This window comes from Cherax quadricarinatus, chromosome 35 (genome assembly GCF_038502225.1).
Source record: "Cherax quadricarinatus isolate ZL_2023a chromosome 35, ASM3850222v1, whole genome shotgun sequence".
Classification (NCBI taxonomy): Eukaryota; Metazoa; Arthropoda; class Malacostraca; order Decapoda; family Parastacidae; genus Cherax; species Cherax quadricarinatus.
Genome location: NC_091326.1, coordinates 7,737,548 through 7,757,286, shown reverse-complemented (window position 1 = coordinate 7,757,286; position 19,739 = coordinate 7,737,548). Strand labels below are relative to the sequence as shown.

Sequence of the window (19,739 nt, the reverse complement as noted above, 5' to 3'; positions counted from 1 at the left end):
GTATGTTGTGACGTATGGTAATAATGAGTGTATGACGTGACGTATGGTAATACTGACAGTGTATGGTGTGACGTATGGCAATACTGACAGTGTATGGTGTAACGTATGGTAATACTGAGTGTATGTTGTGACGTATGGTAATAATGAGTGTATGACGTGACGTATGGTAATACTGACAGTGTATGGTGTGACGTATGGTAATACTGACAGTGTATGGTGTGACGTATGGTAACACTGACATTGTATGACGTGACGTATGGTAATACTGAGTGTATGGTGTGACGTATGGTAATACTGAGTGTATGGTGTGACGTATGTTAATACTGACAGTGTATGGTGTGACGTATGATAATACTGAGTGCATGACGTGACGTATGGTAATACTGACAGTGTATGGCGTGACGTATGGTAATACTGACAGTGTATGGCGTGCCGTATGGTAATACTGACAGTGTATGGCGTGACGTATGGTAATACTGAGTGTATAACGTGACGTATGGTAATACTGACAGTGTATGGCGTGACGTATGGTAATACTGACAGTGTATGGCGTGACGTATGGTAATACTGACAGTGTATGGTTTGACGTATGGTAATACTGACAGTGTATGGTGTGACGTATGGTAATACTGACAGTGTATGGTGTGACGTATGGTAATACTGAGTGTATGTTGTGACGTATGGTAATACTGACAGTGTATGACGTGACGTACGGTAATACTGACAGTGTGTGGTGTGACGTATGGTAATACTGACAGTGTATGGTGTGACGTATGGTAATACTGACAGTGTATGACGTGAAGTATGGTAATACTGACAGCGTATGGTGTGACGTATGGTAATACTGAGTGTATGGTGTGACGTATGGTAATACTGACAGTGTATGGTGTGACGTATGGTAATACTGACAGTGTATGACGTGAAGTATGGTAATACTGACAGTGTATGGCGTGACGTATGGTAATACTGACAGTGTATGGCGTGACGTATGGTAATACTGACAGTGTATGGCGTGACGTATGGTAATACTGACAGTGTATGACGTGACGTATGGTAATACTGACAGTGTATGGCGTGACGTATGGTAATACTGACAGTGTATGGCGTGACGTATGGTAATACTGACAGTGTATGGCGTGACGTATGGTAATACCGACAGTGTATGGTTTGACGTATGGTAATACTGAGTGTATGACGTGACGTATGGTAATACTGACAGTGTATGACGTGACGTATGGTAATACTGACAGATCTAGATAAATAAAGTTCCATGTAAAGTGAAATTTATGGCTGAGACGTTTTGATCAATAAAGATACTTAGGTGTTGCACATGTCTTATTCATCAATAAAGATACTCAGGTGTTGCACATATCTTATTCATCAATAGTTACTCAGGTGTTGCACATGTCTTATTCATCAATAAAGATACTCAGGTGTTGCACATGTCTTATTCATCAATAAAGATACTCAGGTGTTGCACATGTCTTATTCATCAATAAAGATACTCAGGTGTTGCACATGTCTTATTCATCAATAGTTACTCAGGTGTTGCACATGTCTTATTCATCAATAGTTACTCAGGTGTTGCACATGTCTTATTCATCAATAAAGATACTCAGGTGTTGCACATGTCTTATTCATCAATAAAGCTACTCAGGTATTGCACATGTCTTATTCATCAATAAAGATACTTAGGTGTTGCACATGTCTTATTCATCAATAAAGTTACTCAGGTGTTGCACATGTCTTATTCATCAATAAAGATGCTCAAGTGTTGCACATGTCTTATTCATCAATAAAGATACTCAGGTGTTGCACATGTCTTATTCATCAATAAAGATACTCAGGTGTTGCACATGTCTTATTCATCAATAAAGATACTCAGGTGTTGCACAAGTCTTATTCATCAATAAAGATACTCAGGTGTTGCACATGTCTTATTCATCAATAAAGATACTCAGGTGTTGCACATGTCTTATTCATCAATAAAGATACTCAGGTGTTGCACATGTCTTATTCATCAATAAAGATACCCAGGTGTTGCACATGTCTTATTCATCAATAAAGATACCCAGGTGTTACACATGTCTTATTCATCAATAAAGATACCCAGGTGTTACACATGTCTTATTCATCAATAAAGATACTCAGGTGTTACACATGTCTTATTCATCAATAAAGATACCCAGGTGTTACACATGTCTTATTCATCAATAAAGATACTCAGGTGTTGCACATGATCTATAATTTGAAGGTAACGACCTGTTAGTCTAATTTTAATTATAAGAAGGTTCAAGGGGTCAGTAACTTCAGATGAAATTCGAAGCCATCTTGAAAAAATATGTAAAATTTATCACTGAATCTCAGTACGGTTTTACAAATTAGCGTTCCCGGTTTACAAATTAGCGTTCCCGGTTTACAAATTAGCGTTCCCGGTTTACAAATTAGCGTTCCCGGTTTACAAATTAGCGTTCCCGGTTTACAAATTGGCGTTCCCGGTTTACAAATTAGCGTTCCCGGTTTACAAATTAGCGTTCCCGGTTTACAAATTAGCGTTCCCGGTTTACAAATTAGCGTTCCCGGTTTACAAATTAGCGTTCCCGGTTTACAAATTAGCGTTCCGGGTTTACAAATTAGCGTTCCCGGTTTACAAATTAGCGTTCCCGGTTTACAAATTAGCGTTCCCGGTTTACAAATTAGCGTTCCCGGTTTACAAATTAGCGTTCCCGGTTTACAAATTAAGTAACTCCCCCCCTCTCCTTTTTTTACTGAGGTATTTGCAGTTGTAGACAAAGATAATGAATACGATAATGTGTATATGGATTTCATTATGGACACAGATAGCGTGCCACACTGGAGGCTATTAAGTAGCAGTATATGAATAGGAGGAGAAACTGGAGGCTCAACTGGAACGAGGCATGGCTGACCGATAAGCAACAGAGTTTGCATAAATTCAAGAGAAATCAGAGTAGGGATCCGTTACCAGGTGTTCTGCAGGGGTCAGTGCCGGGCCCCTTGTTGTTCACATGCATAAACGACATAGATAAGGGGATAAATAGCGACATAAGCAAGTTGCCGACGACACTAAAATAGGCAACCAGATAAATTCTGATGAGGACACTAGAGAGCTACAGGAAGATCTGAATAGGTTGATGCAGTTTAATGTTGACAAATGTAAGGCTCTAATCCTGGGGAAAGAAAATAACCATGGTACTTATAAACTAAATTATGTAGATCTTAATTATTCTGAATGCGAAAAAGATTTAAGGGTTTTGGTTACCAGTAATCTAAAGCCAATACAACAATGTATATGTGTTCGCAATAAAGCTAATAAGAGTTTTTGACTTTATATCAAGAAGTATAAATAACAGAAGTGTTCAAGTTAAGCTTCAACTTTATATATCCTTTATATATCCTCTCCAATTAATTAAGCTGCATAGTTCTCGTCTCCACATTACAGACTGGACATAAATGCGCTGGAATACATATAAAGTAGATGCTGATTCCCTGTATCAGAATTCTTTATTTCTTACGAAGATGGGCTGAATTTACACTCTCTAGTGGCGCAAAATTAGAAGGGATACGAGTGAATTGTACAGATTATTAATATGAATAAATTCAAATTGGACAAATTTAGATTTAGAAAGGAAATGGGGAGGTACCTGTTTAGCAACAGAGTTGTAGACCAGCGGAACATACTTCCTAGTAGTGTCAATGAAGCTAGAAACATTGGATAGCTTTAAACATACAATAGATTAGACGTGTACATGAATGGGTGTGGGTGGGTGCGAGTTGAACCTGCCTAGCATGGGCCAACAACCCCAATGCCGTTTTTTTGTGTGTGTGTGTGTTTTTTTAAGTATATAAAAGCTGTTGGTATTTATATACCATTTTTTCTATAAATGAAGTATCATGCAACTGGAGTGTTCAGTGTGAACAGTGAACAGTTTGCCAAGACCTTGGAAATGCCGTAGCTCAAAATATATTCACGTTACACAGAGAAGCTTATGACGAAGTTTCGGTTCTTCTTGGACAATTTGCAAGTGACACTTAACACAGGAGAGTGTGATGGTGTTGGTGGGAGCTATGATGGTAGCTACTAGATACTTACGTCAGTGTGATGGTGTTGGTGGGAGCTATGATGGTAGCTACTAGATACTTACGTCAGTGTGATGGTGTTGGTGGGAGCTATGATGGTAGCTACTAGATACTTACGTCAGTGTGATGGTGTTGGTGGGAGCTATGATGGTAGCTACTAGATACTTACGTCAGTGTGATGGTGTTGGTGGGAGCTATGATGGTAGCTACTAGATACTTACGTCAGTGTGATGGTGTTGGTGGGAGCTATGATGGTAGCTACTAGATACTTACGTCAGTGTGATGGTGTTGGTGGGAGCTATGATGGTAGCTACTAGATACTTACGTCAGTGTGATGGTGTTGGTGGGAGCTATGATGGCAGTTACCAGACACTTACGTCAATGTATAGCACTTTCTTGGATTCAGTTTGGCTTCCTCCCATTTTATGCAGTGGTTTTGTGGGTTGTTATATTGGATACAGGTATTAGTCTGGTACAAACTATTACATGCGTATTTTGTGTGATAAATACTTTAAAACCGATAAGTTGAAGATTGAGACACTTATGCAACATATGGGAATCTTTATGGGAAATCTTTTATGGGAAACGTTTCGCCACACAGTGGCTTCATCAGTCAGATACAAAGCAGAAAGGTGCTTTGTATTGGACTGTTGAAGCCACTGTGTGGCGAAACGTTCCTTCAATAAAGATTCCCATATGTTGCATGTCTCAATCTTCAACGTGCGTATTTATATTCTCATACTGTTTATCCCAAGAGATCTTGCTGTTTCATCTACATAAGTCTTATCACATCTTTCCCCACAATGTATGATACAAACTCTTACACCTGTGATTCTCTTGTTAATCTGTTTCCTTATTGCCAGGTCTTTCACAGAGGTTAGGTAAGATTTGTCAGGAAACAGGACAAGTGTTTTCTGACGCGGGTCTTAATGACCCGCAGCTGGAGCTTTTGCTCATCTGACCCAGGCCTTCCGCTGGCTTGCCGGTCCACCCTTTAAAAATTTTTAGTTATGATTATTTCAGAGGCTGAAGAATTGGTTGTAGTATTTTATACTTGCTACCAGTCACTGTCAGGGACACGGTCGATGGTACGTTGCTGACACGTAAAACAGTGTACCAGGTAAGTGTGTTGTCTTATGTCGGCGTTCTTCCTGTTGAGACTAAGTGTTTCAAGCTTTTTTGCAGTTGGCAATAACGCTAAGAGGGGAATGCAGTAGACTAAATGCCTGTGTAAAGTATTCACTTCCTCTTCAAAGAACTGTGGGGCAGATTACCGTCCTACCCTGTGTTTCTTAATGGGATTAAGATCACCTGAGTGCTTAAGTGTTTAGAAAGTTGTTTTGCCAGGACACCAGATAGCTCATTAGAGGCGTTACCAATCCCTGACATGGTAGACCTGAGAGGGACATCGAACTGTGTTTATAGCAAACCATATAGCCTAGCTGCTGTAGCATTCTTGGTGTAGGTACACCATCTTGTTTGGTATAAATCTTGGTAACAGATACTGACAAGTTGTTTACAAAGAAACTTGAGTAAACACTAGGACATATTTACTAGAAAACGTTTCGATCCTGGGACCTTGATCACTTCTACCATACAAAGGTTAAAAAAAGACAATATATATAAGGCGGAGCATGAGATGTGAGTGACATGTGTCGAGTGTTGCTCAAGTCTCTGTCTAAACCAAATATCTTTTTTAGCCCCTCTCGCTCTTTCTCGATATTTTACGAGTCCTGCTGAGAATGCGGTCTATCTCCTTTTCTAATGCCGCTCCGGATGAACATGTGTTGGTGCTGTCGAAGGTCGTGGATCTTGTTGTCGTGCTTTGAACGGTTGAAGATGACTACTCCCATTGTGTCTGATGTGGCTACAATAATGTTGTCAGGTACTCCATTAAAGGTTCAGCAGCTAGGGAAGCTTCACGGGTGTCTTTCCAGCAAAGCCAGAGTTACTATGGAGTGAGATGGTATAAAATAAACATACGTTTGAAAAAATGGCTAAATTCTGTATAATACGATCCTTTACTGAGAAAGTAAACTTTCTTTGTGGTTCAATAAAGCCTAGTGTGTAGGCGGAAAGCTCTTAATAAAGATTCTTATGCGTTTCTTTCGTTGCTGGAATTGTTAGGTAAGACACATATGCAACAGTTAGGTATCTTTATTTTGAAACGTTTCGCCTACACAGTAGGCTTCTTCAGTCGAGTACAGAAGAGTTGGTAGAAGCAGAAGAGACTTGAAGACGATGTAATCAGTCCATCACCCTTAAAGTTTTGAGGTGGTCAGTCCCTCAGTCTGGAGAAGAGCATTGTTCCATAGTCTGAAACAATATGGAGTTGAAGTGACAGGATGGAGCCTTATATAGCACCAGGAGGTGAGACGTAGGTCACTAGTAGAAGTAAGAACGCAGATGTTGGGAGGTCAGGTCCCTCTCAAATCCAGCCGTTCTCACTAGTAGAGGCTGTCGAAGTTGATTGCAGGTCTGTACCAAGATACCCTTGTGTTGCAGTGTCTGATAGATTGAACATTAAAATGGTATAAAATACCGACAGGTTGTTAGGTAAGACACATATGCAACAGTTAGGTTGCATATGGAAATGCATGTGTCTTTCCTAACAACCTGTCGGTATTTTATACCATTTTAATGTTGCTGGAGTTGTTATAGTTCAACAGAGTCATTTGAGGACCTGCCTTGTATAGGCCAGTAGGCCTGCTGCAACGTTCCTCCATTCTTAAGTTACCCCTACGTGCAATACTGGTCATCACTACCCACTGGTTGATCATGCAACACACTACTATAGAACTGGAGAATGTAACCAGCACTTTCACTTCCCTCATCACTTTAAAAATAATTACTGAGAATGCCTAACTCAACACTCTTCCTTAAGAACGGTAATGAGAGACCACGAGTCATCGTGTCTCGTGGTGTTAAGTAGGTGAGCAAGTGGGCCAGGAACTAGAGCTCAATGCCTTGAAGAGGGCCCCGGAGTTGGAGTATAAGTATTACACAGGAGGCTCGATCCTCTGACCCCCGGCTATAGCGTCGGGTCCCAGAACTGCAGCTCAACCAAACGAGGGGATAGTTGAAGCGGAGATAATGTATGGTGGGAGGCTTGCAACAGCTGTCATCCTTGATGGTCACCCTTGATGATCACCCTTGATGGTCATCCTTGATGGTCATCCTTGGTCATCCTTGATGGTCACCCTTGATGGTCATCCTTGATGGTCACCTCTGATGGTCATCCTTGATGGTCATCCTTGATGGTCACGTTTGATGGCCATCCTTGATGGTCATCCTTGATGGTCATCCTTGATGGGCACCTTTGATGGTCATCCTTGATGGTCATCCTTGATGGTCACCTTTGATGGTCATCCTTGATGGTCATCCTTGATGGTCATCCTTGATGGGCACCTTTGATGGTCATCCTTGATGGTCATCCTTGATGGTCACCTTTGATGGTCATCCTTGATGGTCACCCTTGATGGTCATCCTTGATGGTCACCTTTAATGGTCATCCTTGATGGTCATCTTTGATGGTCATCCCTGATGGTCACCTTTGATGGTCATCCTTGATGGTCACTCTTGATGGTCACCCTTGATGATCACCCTTGATAGTCATCCTTGACGGTCACCCTTGATGGTCACCCTTGATGAACACTCTTGATAGTCATCCTTGATGGTCACCCTTGATGGTCATCCTTGATGGTCACCTTTGATGGTCATCCTTGATGGTCATCCTTGATGGTCACCTTCGATGGTCATCCTTGATGGTCACCCTTGATGGTCATCCTTGATGGTCACCTTTGATGGTCATCCTTGATGGCCACCCTTGATGGTCATCCTTGATGGTCACCTTTGATGGTCACCCTTGATGGTCGCCCTTGATGGTCATCTTTGATGGTCACCCTTGATGGTCACCCTTGATGGTCATCCTTGGTCATCCTTGATGGTCATCCTTGATGGTCATCCTTGATGGTCACCCTTGATGGTTATCCCTGATGGTCATCCTTGATGGTCACCCTTGATGGTCATCCTTGATGGTCATCCTTGATGGTCACCCTTGATGGTTATCCCTGATGGTCATCCTTGGTCACCCTTGATGGTCATCCTTGATGGTCACCCTTGATGGTCACCCTTGATGGTCATCCTTGATGGTCATCCTTGGTCACCCTTGATGGTCATCCCTGATGGTCATCATTGATGGTCATCCTTGATGGTCACCCTTGATGGCCATCCTTGATGGTCACCCTTGATGGTCATCCTTGATGGTCACCCTTGATGGTCATCCTTGATGGTCACCCTTGATGGTCATCCTTGGTCACCCTTGATGGTCATCCCTGATGGTCACCCTTGATGGTCATCCTTGATGGTCATCCTTGATGGTCATCCTCGAGCAAGCAGATAGTAAGTTCATTTAGGTACAGGTACACATAAATACCGTTACATAAGTTATCATACACAGCAGCACATGTATAAATAACATAGAGTAACCTCAAAAAGTCAAAGTGACTTATTTCCACTTGGGTCCTTGTATGATGTATGGTGGGAGTGTTGCAGCTTGGAGGACCAGCCTGGTGTATGGTGGGAGTGTTGCAGCTTGGAGGACCAGCCTGGTGTATGGTGGGAGTGTTGCAGCTTGGAGGACCAGCCTGGTGTATGGTGGGAGTGTTGCAGCTTGGAGGACCAGCCTGGTGTATGGTGGGAGTGTTGCAGCTTGGAGGACCAGCCTGGTGTATGGTGGGAGTGTTGCAGCTTGGAGGACCAGCCTGGTGAATAGTGGGAGTGTTGCAGCTTGGAGGACCAGCCTGGTGTATGGTGGGAGTGTTGCAGCTTGGAGGACCAGCCTGGTGTATGGTGGGAGTGTTGCAGCTTGGAGGACCAGCCTGGTGTATGGTGGGAGTGTTGCAGCTGGAGGACCAGCCTGGTGTATGGTGGGAGTGTTGCAGCTTGGAGGACCAGCCTGGTGTATGGTGGGAGTGTTGCAGCTTGGAGGACCAGCCTGGTGTATGGTGGGAGTGTTGCAGCTTGGAGGACCAGCCTGGTGTATGGTGGGAGTGTTGCAGCTTGGAGGACCAGCCTGGTGTATAGTGGGAGTGTTGCAGCTTGGAGGACGAGCCTGGTGTATGGTGGGAGTGTTGCAGCTTGGAGGACCAGCCTGGTGGATGGTGGGAGTGTTGCAGCTTGGAGGACCAGCCTGGTGTATGGTGGGAGTGTTGCAGCTTGGAGGACCAGCCTGGTGGATGGTGGGAGTGTTGCAGCTTGGAGGACCAGCCTGGTGTATGGTGGGAGTGTTGCAGCTTGGAGGACCAGCCTGGTGTATGGTGGGAGTGTTGCAGCTTGGAGGACCAGCCTGGTGGATGGTGGGAGTGTTGCAGCTGGAGGACCAGCCTGGTGGATGGTGGGAGTGTTGCAGCTTGGAGGACCAGCCTGGTGGATGGTGGGAGTGTTGCAGCTTGGAGGACCAGCCTGGTGTATGGTGGGAGTGTTGCAGCTTGGAGGACCAGCCTGGTGTATGGTGGGAGTGTTGCAGCTTAGAGGACCAGCCTGGTGTATGGTGGGAGTGTTGCAGCTTGGAGGACCAGCCTGGTGTATGGTTGGAGTGTTGCAGCTTGGAGGACCAGCCTGGTGGATGGTGGGAGTGTTGCAGCTTGGAGGACCAGCCTGGGGTATGGTGGGAGTGTTGCAGCTTGGAGGACCAGCCTGGTGTATGGTGGGAGTGTTGCAGCTTGGAGGACCAGCCTGGTGTATGGTGGGAGTGTTGCAGCTTGGAGGACCAGCCTGGTGTATGGTGGGAGTGTTGCAGCTGGAGGACCAGCCTGGTGGATGGTGGGAGTGTTGCAGCTTGGTGGACCAGCCTGGTGGATGGTGGGAGTGTTGCAGCTTGGAGGACCAGCCTGGTGTATGGTGGGAGTGTTGCAGCTTGGAGGACCAGCCTGGTGTATGGTGGGAGTGTTGCAGCTTGGAGGACCAGCCTGGTGTATGGTGGGAGTGTTGCAGCTTGGAGGACCAGCCTGGTGTATTGTGGGAGTGTTGCAGCTTGGAGGACCAGCCTGGTGTATGGTGGGAGTGTTGCAGCTTGGAGGACCAGCCTGGTGTATGGTGGGAGTGTTGCAGCTTGGAGGACCAGCCTGGTGTATGGTGGGAGTGTTGCAGCTGGAGGACCAACCTGGTGGATGGTGGGAGTGTTGCAGCTTGGAGGACCAGCCTGGTGGATGGTCGGAGTGTTGCAGCTTGGAGGACCAGCCTGGTGTATGGTGGGAGTGTTGCAGCTTGGAGGACCAGCCTGGTGTATGGTGGGAGTGTTGCAGCTTGGAGGACCAGTCAGGTGTATCGTGGGAGTGTTGCACCTTGGAGGACCAGCCTGGTGTATGGTGGGAGTGTTGCAGCTTGGAGGACCAGCCAGGTGTATGGTGGGAGTGTTGCAGCTTGGAGGACGAGCCTGGTGTATGGTGGGAGTGTTGCAGCTTGGAGGACCAGCCTGGTGTATGGTGGGAGTGTTGCAACTTGGAGAACCAGCCTGGTGTATGGTAGGAGTGTTGCAGCTTGGAGGACCAGCCTGGTGTATGGTGGGAGTGTTGCAGCTTGGAGGACGAGCCTGGTGTATGGTGGGAGTGTTGCAGCTTGGAGGACCAGTCAGGTGTATGGTGGGAGTGTTGCAACTTGGAGGACCAGCCTGGTGTATGGTAGGAGTGTTGCAGCTTGGAGGACCAGCCTGGTGTATGGTGGGAGTGTTGCAGCTTGGAGGACGAGCCTGGTGTATGGTGGGAGTGTTGCAGCTTGGAGGACGAGCCTGGTGTATGGTGGGAGTGTTGCAGCTTGGAGGACCAGCCTGGTGTATGGTGGGAGTGTTGCAGCTTGGAGGACCAGCCTGGTGTATGGTGGGAGTGTTGCAGCTTGGAGGACCAGCCAGGTGTATGGTGGGAGTGTTGCAGCTTGGAGGACCAGCCTGGTGTATGGTGGGAGTGTTGCAGCTTGGAAGACCAGCCTGGTGTATGGTGGGAGTGTTGCAGCTTGGAAGACCAGCCTGGTGTATGGTGGGAGTGTTGCAGCTTGGAAGACCAGCCTGGTGTCCAGTATGGGAAATTTTTGTAACAACGAATGTCACGGTGAAAGTGAATTAACAGGGAGGCGGAAGGAGAGGCCTGAAGCAGTGACTGTGACGCAGGAGACGACACCGAGTGACGCTCCAGACGAACTCATATACACGCTACCTATGAGTAATATCAAGTGAAAAATATGAAGAACCCGCCCTTATTAGAACTAGTAACGACCAAGAACCCCCCTCACTAGAACCAGTAACGATTAAGAACCCGTTCACTAGAACCAGTAACGACCAAGAACCCCCCTCACTAGAACCAGTAACGATTAAGAACCCGTTCACTAGAACCAGTAACGACCAAGAACCCCCCTCACTAGAACCAGTAACGACCAAGAACCCCCCTCACTAGAACCAGTAACGATAAAGAACCCCCTCACTAGAACCAGTAACGACTAAGAACCCCCTCACTAGAACCAGTAACGACCAAGACCCCCTCACTAGAACCAGTAACGACCAAAACCCCCTCACTAGAACCAGTAACGACTAAGACCCTCACTAGAACCAGTAACGACTAAGAACCCCCTCACTAGAACCAGTAACGACCAAGACCCCCTCACTAGAACCAGTAACGACCAAGAACCCCCCTCATTAGAACCAGTAACGACTAAGATCCCCTCACTAGAACCAGTAACGACCAAGAACCCCCCTCACTAGAACCAGTAACGACTAAGAACCCCTCACTAGAACCAGTAACGACCAAAAACCCACCTCACTAGAACCAGTAAAGACCAAGAACCCCCTCATTAGAACCCATAACGACCAAGACCCCCTCGTTAGAACCAATAACGACCAATAACCCCCCTCACAAGAACCAATAACGACCAATAACCCCCTCACTAGAACCAATAATGATCAAGAACCTCTTCACCAGACCCAGTAACGGCGGTAATACTTAAAAAAAACAGGACCCGTCATCACCACAACGATGCAAAATGAGACCAAACAACGGTGAAGAACCCATGACTCCCGGTAACGGTAACACTCCCACGTAATGGTAATTGATGATGAGCAGAGCGAGCCAGCAAGAACCATGAACCCCCCTCACTAGAACCAGTAACGATCAAGAACCCCTTCACTAGAACCAGTAACGACTAAGTACCCCCTCACTAGAACCAGTAACGACCAAGAACCCCCCTCACTAGAACCAGTAACGATCAAGAACCCCTTCACTAGAACCAGTAACGACTAAGAGCCCCCCTCACTAGAACCAGAAACGATCAAGAACCCCTTCACTAGAACCGGTAACGACTAAGAACCCCCTCACTAGAACCAGTAACGACCAAGACCCCCCTCACTAGGACCAGTAACGTCCAAGACTCCCTCACTAGAACCAGTAACGACTAAGACCCTCACTAGAACAAGTAACGACCAAGAACCCCCTCACTAGAACCAGTAACGACCAAGACCCCCTCACTAGAACCAGTAACGACCAAGACCCCCTCACTAGAACCAGTAACGATCAAGAACCCCTTCACTAGAACCAGTAACGACCAAGAACCCCCCTCACTAGAACCAGTAACGACTGAGAACCCCCTCACTCTAAACAGCAACGACCAAGAACCCCCTCATTAGACCCCATAACGACCAAGACCCCTTCGTTAGAACCAATAACGACCAATTACCCCCCCTCACAAGAACCAATAGCGACCAATAACTCCCTCACTAGAACCAGTAACGATCAAGAACCTCTTCACCAGACCCAGTAACGGCGGTAATACTTAAAAAAAACAGGACCCGTCATCACCACAACGATGCAAAATGAGACCAAACAACGGTGAAGAATCCATGACTCCCGGTAACGGTGAGTAACACTCCCACGTAATGGTAATTGATGATGAGCAGAGCGAGCCAGCAGCCCTCCCACCATCCAGGAACCTTTACCTAGGGAGAGCGTCCTTCCCCGTCGCCCCTTCTCCAGCACCACCCTCCGTATAAAAACATAATGTTTGCCGCCACCACGTCAGACTCCCGTCACTCACCTCGCTGAACACTTCTGCCTGTGAATCCTCTTCCACCTACACCAAGTACGTACCTGTGTCACAGCGCTGCTGCGCGTGTCTCAGTACTTCGTAGTGATAACCTGCCAGTGTTTATAGAAACAGAACCATGTTCATAGTGTCCTGTCCTCACTGTTTTATACACATTTATATATTTTTAAGCTTCCAGTGGCGGTAGCAACTTTAGTGCGTCATCTGCAAGAGACAAGTGTCCTCGAAGCACAGTTTTCTTTGAGCAAAGAAAGACCCCTGAATTCTAACCCCAGAAGGCCTTGAAACACCTCTGTATGTGTGTGTGTGTGTGTGTGTGTGTGTGTGTGTGTGTGTGTGTGTGTGTGTGTGTGTGTGTGTGTGTGTGTGTGTGTGTGTCTATAAACAATCACGTGAACGTTTCAACCTACTTGAAGAGATATTTAAGGCGTTGATGCGATTTTAATGGAAGAGATCCCAGGAAGAAAGAGCGAAACATAAATCATGAAATCCATACTTCAAGTGAAGATGCTTCTGAATACATGTGAAAAACACAAGTGATTCTGAATATATACTGCTAAGAAAAATTGGCAGACGGTTCTACCATATGCAGCATCTTGAATGATATCTGACACAACACAGGATAATTACATATTAAAAATCGTGAGAAAATGACGCATTCGCGCGAGCAAACACACACACGTACACACACACAATATATATATATATATATATATATATATATATATATATATATATATATATATATATATATATATAGGGAAGTACCACCTCTATATATATATATATATATATATATATATATATATATATATATATATATATATATATATATATATATATATATATATATATATGGTTGTTTAATATATTTATAGATGGGGTTGTAAGAGAAGTGAATGCGAGGGTCTTGGGAAGAGGCGTGTAGTTAAAATATAAAGAATCACACATAAAGTGGGAGTTGTCACAGTTGCTCTTTGCTGATGACACTGTGCTTTTGGGAGATTCTGAAGAGAAATTGCAGAGGTTGATGGATGAATTTGGTAGGGTATGCAAAAGAAGAAAATTAAAAGTGAATACAGGAAAGAGTAAGGTTATGAGGATAACAAAAAGATTAGGTGATGAAAGATTGGATATCAGATTGGAGGGAGAGAGTATGGAGGAGGTGAATGTATTCAGATATTTGGGAGCGGACGTGTCAGCGGATGGGTCTATGAAAGATGAGGTGAAGCATAGAATTGATGAGGGGGAAAAGGGTGAGCGGTGCACTTAGGAGTCTGTGGATACAAAGAACTTTGTCCTTGGAGGCAAAGAGGGGAATGTATGAGAGTATAGTTTTACCAACGCTCTTATATGGGTGTGAAGCATGGGTGATGAATGTTGCAGCGAGGAGAAGGCTGGAGGCAGTGGAGATGTCATGTCTGAGGGCAATGTGTGGTGTGAATATAATGCAGAGAATTCGTAGTTTGGAAGTTAGGAGGTGTGGGATTACCAAAACTGTTGTCCAGAGGGCTGAGGAAGGGTTGTTGAGGTGGTTCGGACATGTAGAGAGAATGGAGCGAAACAGAATGACTTCAAGAGTGTATCAGTCTGTAGTGGAAGGAAGGCGGGGTAGGGGTCGGCCTAGGAAAGGTTGGAGGGAGGGGGTAAAGGAGGTTTTGTGTGCGAGGGGCTTGGACTTCCAGCGGGCATGCGTGAGCGTGTTTGATAGGAGTGAATGGAGACAAATGGTTTTTAATACTTGACGTGCTGTTGGAGTGTGAGCAAAGTAACATTTATGAAGGGATTCAGGGAAACCGGCAGGCCGGACTTGAGTCCTGGAGATGGGAAATACAGTGCCTGCACTCTGAAGGAGGGGTGTTAATGTTCCAGTTTAAAAACTGTAGTGTAAAACACCCTTCTGGCAAGACAGTGATGGAGTGAATGATGGTGAAAGTTTTTCTTTTTCGGGCCACCCTGCCTTGGTGGGAATCGGCCAGTGTGTTAATAAAAAAATAATATATATATATATATATATATATATATATATATATATATATATATATATTTGTGTGTGTGTGTGTGGTGTGTGTGTGTGGTGTGTGTGAGTGTGTGTGTGTGTGTGTGTGTGTGTGTGTGCTATACTACTGAGGTTTTCGAAAGAAAGGGAATGTTATATGCATCACTGGTGGAACATTTTATGATTGGTGTTTTTAGTGTTAACTCAAAAACCAGGTCAGCGCCTCGCGGCTCATCTGGGCGATAAAGTCCTCTCGGGTCAGCCCACAAAGCATAGAGAAATTGCACAGAGGGAGCGGCGCGTGATTGGACTTTATTCCCAAATGAGTTGCCGAGACGCGGGGGTTCCAATCACCGCTGTTCTAACCTGTGGAATTTCTCTTTGCAGGATGTGGCGCTTGACGGCGACGCTGCTGGTGGCGACAATGCCCTGGACCTCAGCGTCCCCTCAGGGGTATAACTACTCTCCACCCAACAATGCTTATCTACCACCTCCTCCAACCTACCCGAGTTGTCAGGTCGCTCCCATTACCTCGGTGATCTACGACAAACGAGTTCAGACTTCTATCAACGTTCAAACAGTGAACCAGATCAACACACAGTACATCACCACCACCCTGGTCAGACAACAGGTCATACCAACTACCGTCTTCCAGACTCGCGTCCAAACTCAGGTCCAGTACCAGACCAGTGTGATCCAGCGTACAACCACCTTTTTTAATGACAGAATTGTGACTCAAACTATCCCAAGCCCACCTCGTCAAGAAGTTGTTTACGTTACGTCAACTCGCGTTGTGCCACAGGTCAGCTACATCACTAGCACACAGGTGCAAACACAGGTAATACCTGTGGAGGTGACTCGCACACAGGTGCAAACCATCAATCAGCCCGTGACAAACTACCAGACACAAATACAGCAGCAGACCCAAGTGGTGCCAATCCCAGGCCCTGACGTAGTACGGACGCGTGTCCAGACCGTCGTTCAAACCTCCATTGTGAGGCGTCAACAGCCAGCCAATACACGTTATGTGACGTCGACGCGTGTACAACAAGTAGTGCAGACCAGCGTCGTTCGTGGACGAGATGATATCAGGACCAGTTTTGTTCAACGTCAACAGGTCATCCCTTATACTTCTGTCAACACCCGTTATGAAACAGCTTACACAACTCGCGAGCAGGTGGTGATCAGGACCAATTTTGTCACTCAGACATTGATCAGCACGCAGGTAGTTCCTCAGGAGGTCGTAAGTACGCAGGTCGTACCCAACATCATCTACACCACCATCTACGAGACCAGATTTCAGCCCTTCACTCAGGTACAGACCGTGGTCCAGACCCAGTACGTCACTCCCGCTCCTGTGTACCAGACACGTGAAGAAACCAGAACCTCAGTGGTGCAAGTGCCTGGCCAGGACCGTGTGGTGACCCAACAGGTGGCTCAGACCCAGCAACAACAACAGGTGGTCTATCAGACCGTCAACCAGCCCCAGCAGGTCACCGTCACACAGACCATCACAGCCACCTGTGGCAAGACAGGATACAACTACAACCCTCCTCCAACTCCTTTTAATTATGGCAAATAAATACAAAATTCTTCCTCATACATAAACTACAGTGCTGGTGAACCACCAGAAGAATGTGAACAAACTGAACAATTCTTTGTAAACAAGTGCGTCATGAGAACATGTTCAACATTCACATAAACATGAATCAATCATTTTTAATACATGTATATTAAAGCAGAAATGTATTTGTTAAATATAATTTACATAAAAAGACATTTTTTTAATAAAATACATTTTATTAGTTTTCTGAAATGGTTAATGGTAAGTTTTAACTTCTCGTTGTTTGATTATTTTCTACACTGAATTGCTACTCTCTCTCAGTATGTTGACAAATTATCTTTCGCTCGTAGGACGATTTTTTTTAAGACAACATTTAGCTTTATTTTCGTGTATTTATGTATAGTTTTCTGTAACAGAATGAAGGTGGTGGTCCTGTCGTTGCTGGTGGGTTGTGCACTTGCTGTCTCGCTGGATCGACAACGGAGAGAACTTCTAGGTAACAGTCTACAGTCATCCTCAGGTGGTGGGTACCTTCCCCCACCACCTCCACAACCCTGTCAGCCGTCTACCGTCTATCGTACACAGACGCAGTACTCCACCCAGGTCATCCCTACCACCGTCTACAACACTAACGTGCAGTACGTCACTCAGACGTCTTTCCGCACACAGCAGGTCTACACCACTGTCTACTCCGAGATCGTCCGCACACAAGTGGTTCCGTCCGTCCAGTACCAGACAGTGATCGTCACACGCACCCAGGACAACGTCCGCACACAGGTCGTAACTCTGCCTCCTCAGATCAACTACGTCACTCAGACGCAACAAGACGTGAGGACACAAGTTCAGTATCAGACTGTATACTCGACCCGCATCCAGCAAGTACCAACAACAATTATCAGGAATGTGGTGTCGACATTAGTAGTTCCTCAACAGGTAGTCAGCACAATCTACCAGACACAGTATGTGACCAGAACCCAGCAGGTCCCAGGACAGACCCGTACAGTGGACAGTACTCAGTACAGTACCATCTACTCCACCATAGTGGTACCCGCTCAGGACGTAGTTAGTACAACTCAAGTTATCCGCACCAACGTTGTCACTCAGACCATCACTCAGCCAGGTCAGACCCGAGTTATTACTTCCACCCAGGTGGTACCCGTCACTACCACCATCTTCTCCCAGGTGGTTCTCACTAACACCCAGACACAGTACGTGACACGTACCCAAGTACAACAGGTGGTGTCTACCCTAGTCCGTACACAGCAAGTGCCGCAGTATATTACCAGGACAGTAACGGTACCACAGCAAGTAGTGAGTACCCAGGTATCAACACAGGTGGTGCCCACAACCATCTACACTCAACAAGTGGTGCCATCTGTTGTGAACCTTCCGGCCCAGACACAATACGTCACCGTCACCAGGACCTTCGTCAGTACTGTCCAGCTGCCAGGTCAGACTCGTACACAATACCAGACTACGACCATCTACAACACCAACTACGTCACCTCCACTGTCTACAGGCCGCAGTACAACACTGTGACCGCCACCAGCACCTACCAGCCCAACTGTAACACTGGCTACAACTACCCAGCTCCATCTAAGCCATTCAATGCTTATGGCTAAAGTGATGTTATATATGTCTACATTCTATAACTGTTAAGAGGAAGATGTAAAAGGTCCAGGGAAGAGCTGTTATACTCAAACTCTGCTAAACAGAGTATTAAATATTTTGTAAAAAGAAATATTTATTTATCCAAATAAACTTAGCTTAATTAAATATGGTTCAAAGGCATTAGGATTATCTTGCGAGTTATATTAACTCTCTTATCCAGCATATTTCACAATGTAATTCTCTATAAAAGAATGTTAGGCTTCATCTTTCCACTCTCTCTTGTCGTTCTCACGTCTACCAGCTCAAGCTGAGAAATTTCAACACCTTATGCTTGGAATCCATCCTGCGTGGTGGAAATTGACAGGGAAGACACGTAGCTTTGGTTCTCGCTGTTAAACTTTCATACAGAGAAGGGAAGCTGAACGTTGCGGGTGAACCCAAGTTTGATTTCATTTTAAGACGAATAATCTCCATCTTGGGTTATGCCCTGGGTGCGAGGTGCCCTGCCCACACCGACGGGCACCCGGCTCTCTTGTCCTTTGGCAAAGTGGCCTTTAATTCAAGGATTCCTTTCTTTTTGTCTTAAATATTGGGACCGTATTCGGTGTTTTCCAGATGTTTGAGAATTGTCCAGTATCCAGCGACTAGTTGTAGATCTTAGCTAATGGTTCACACAGTCCCGTGGCTTGGCAGGCAACGCTCTCACCTCACATACTGAGTGTTCGATCCCCTGTTTTCTTACACCTGTTGTCCCTGTTCACCTAGCAGTAAGCAGGTACCTGGGTGTTAGTCGACTGGTGTGGGTCGCATCCTGGGAGACAAGATTGAGGGACCCCAACGGAAATAAGACTTTCTAGGGTTATCCTGGGTGGATAAACCTCCAGGTTAAAAATACGAACAAATCATATCTTATCTCATTCATGTGAATATTAAAATCGCCGAGACCCTGGCTGCTATAATTGACAGCAACCTAAAACTTTACAATGGAGACTTTGAACGGTGCTTCGCATCGTCACTTTGTCCAGGATATATCGAAACATCATCGAAACCTTCCTCTCTAAGTTTTATGTTACTTTTAAGCAGTTTCGTAACCTCATAAGTGTAATACTTAACCTCTTGAAGGATCTAATGTGATGGAGCCACCACTCACCCATTGTTGTTGTCTGAAGATCTTTATTGTTGTTGTACCACAAGACTCTCCTTCCACCATCACTGTCACTGTTATTGTAGCACAAGACTGTCCTTCCACCATCACTGTCACTGTTATTGTAGCACAAGACTGTCCTTCCACCATCACTGTCACTGTTATTGTAGCACAAGACTGTCCTTCCACCATCACTGTCACTGTTATTGTAGCACAAGACTGTCCTTCCACCACCACT

The 19,739-nt window shown here is 45.5% G+C and overlaps 2 protein-coding genes across 2 annotated transcripts in view; both read left to right on the top strand.

Moving 5' to 3' along the window:
• The window catches only part of LOC138853611 (polyhomeotic-proximal chromatin protein-like), a 36,877-nt gene extending 19,765 nt beyond the window's left edge, over positions 1-17,112 (top strand). The window contains exon 2 of the mRNA XM_070091359.1: positions 15,569-17,112. Coding sequence (XP_069947460.1) covers positions 15,570-16,763 — 1,194 coding nt within the window. The 5' untranslated portion in view covers position 15,569 and the 3' untranslated portion in view covers positions 16,764-17,112. The remainder of the gene's footprint in view (positions 1-15,568) is intronic.
• On the top strand, positions 13,131-18,492 carry LOC128695035 (uncharacterized). Its single transcript, XM_070091358.1, has 2 exons — positions 13,131-13,218; positions 17,162-18,492. Exon 2 carries the CDS (start codon positions 17,163-17,165, stop codon positions 18,366-18,368), a length of 1,206 nt encoding a protein of 401 aa, XP_069947459.1. The 5' UTR covers positions 13,131-13,218; position 17,162; the 3' UTR covers positions 18,369-18,492.
• Positions 18,493-19,739: the final 1,247 nt, after the last annotated feature.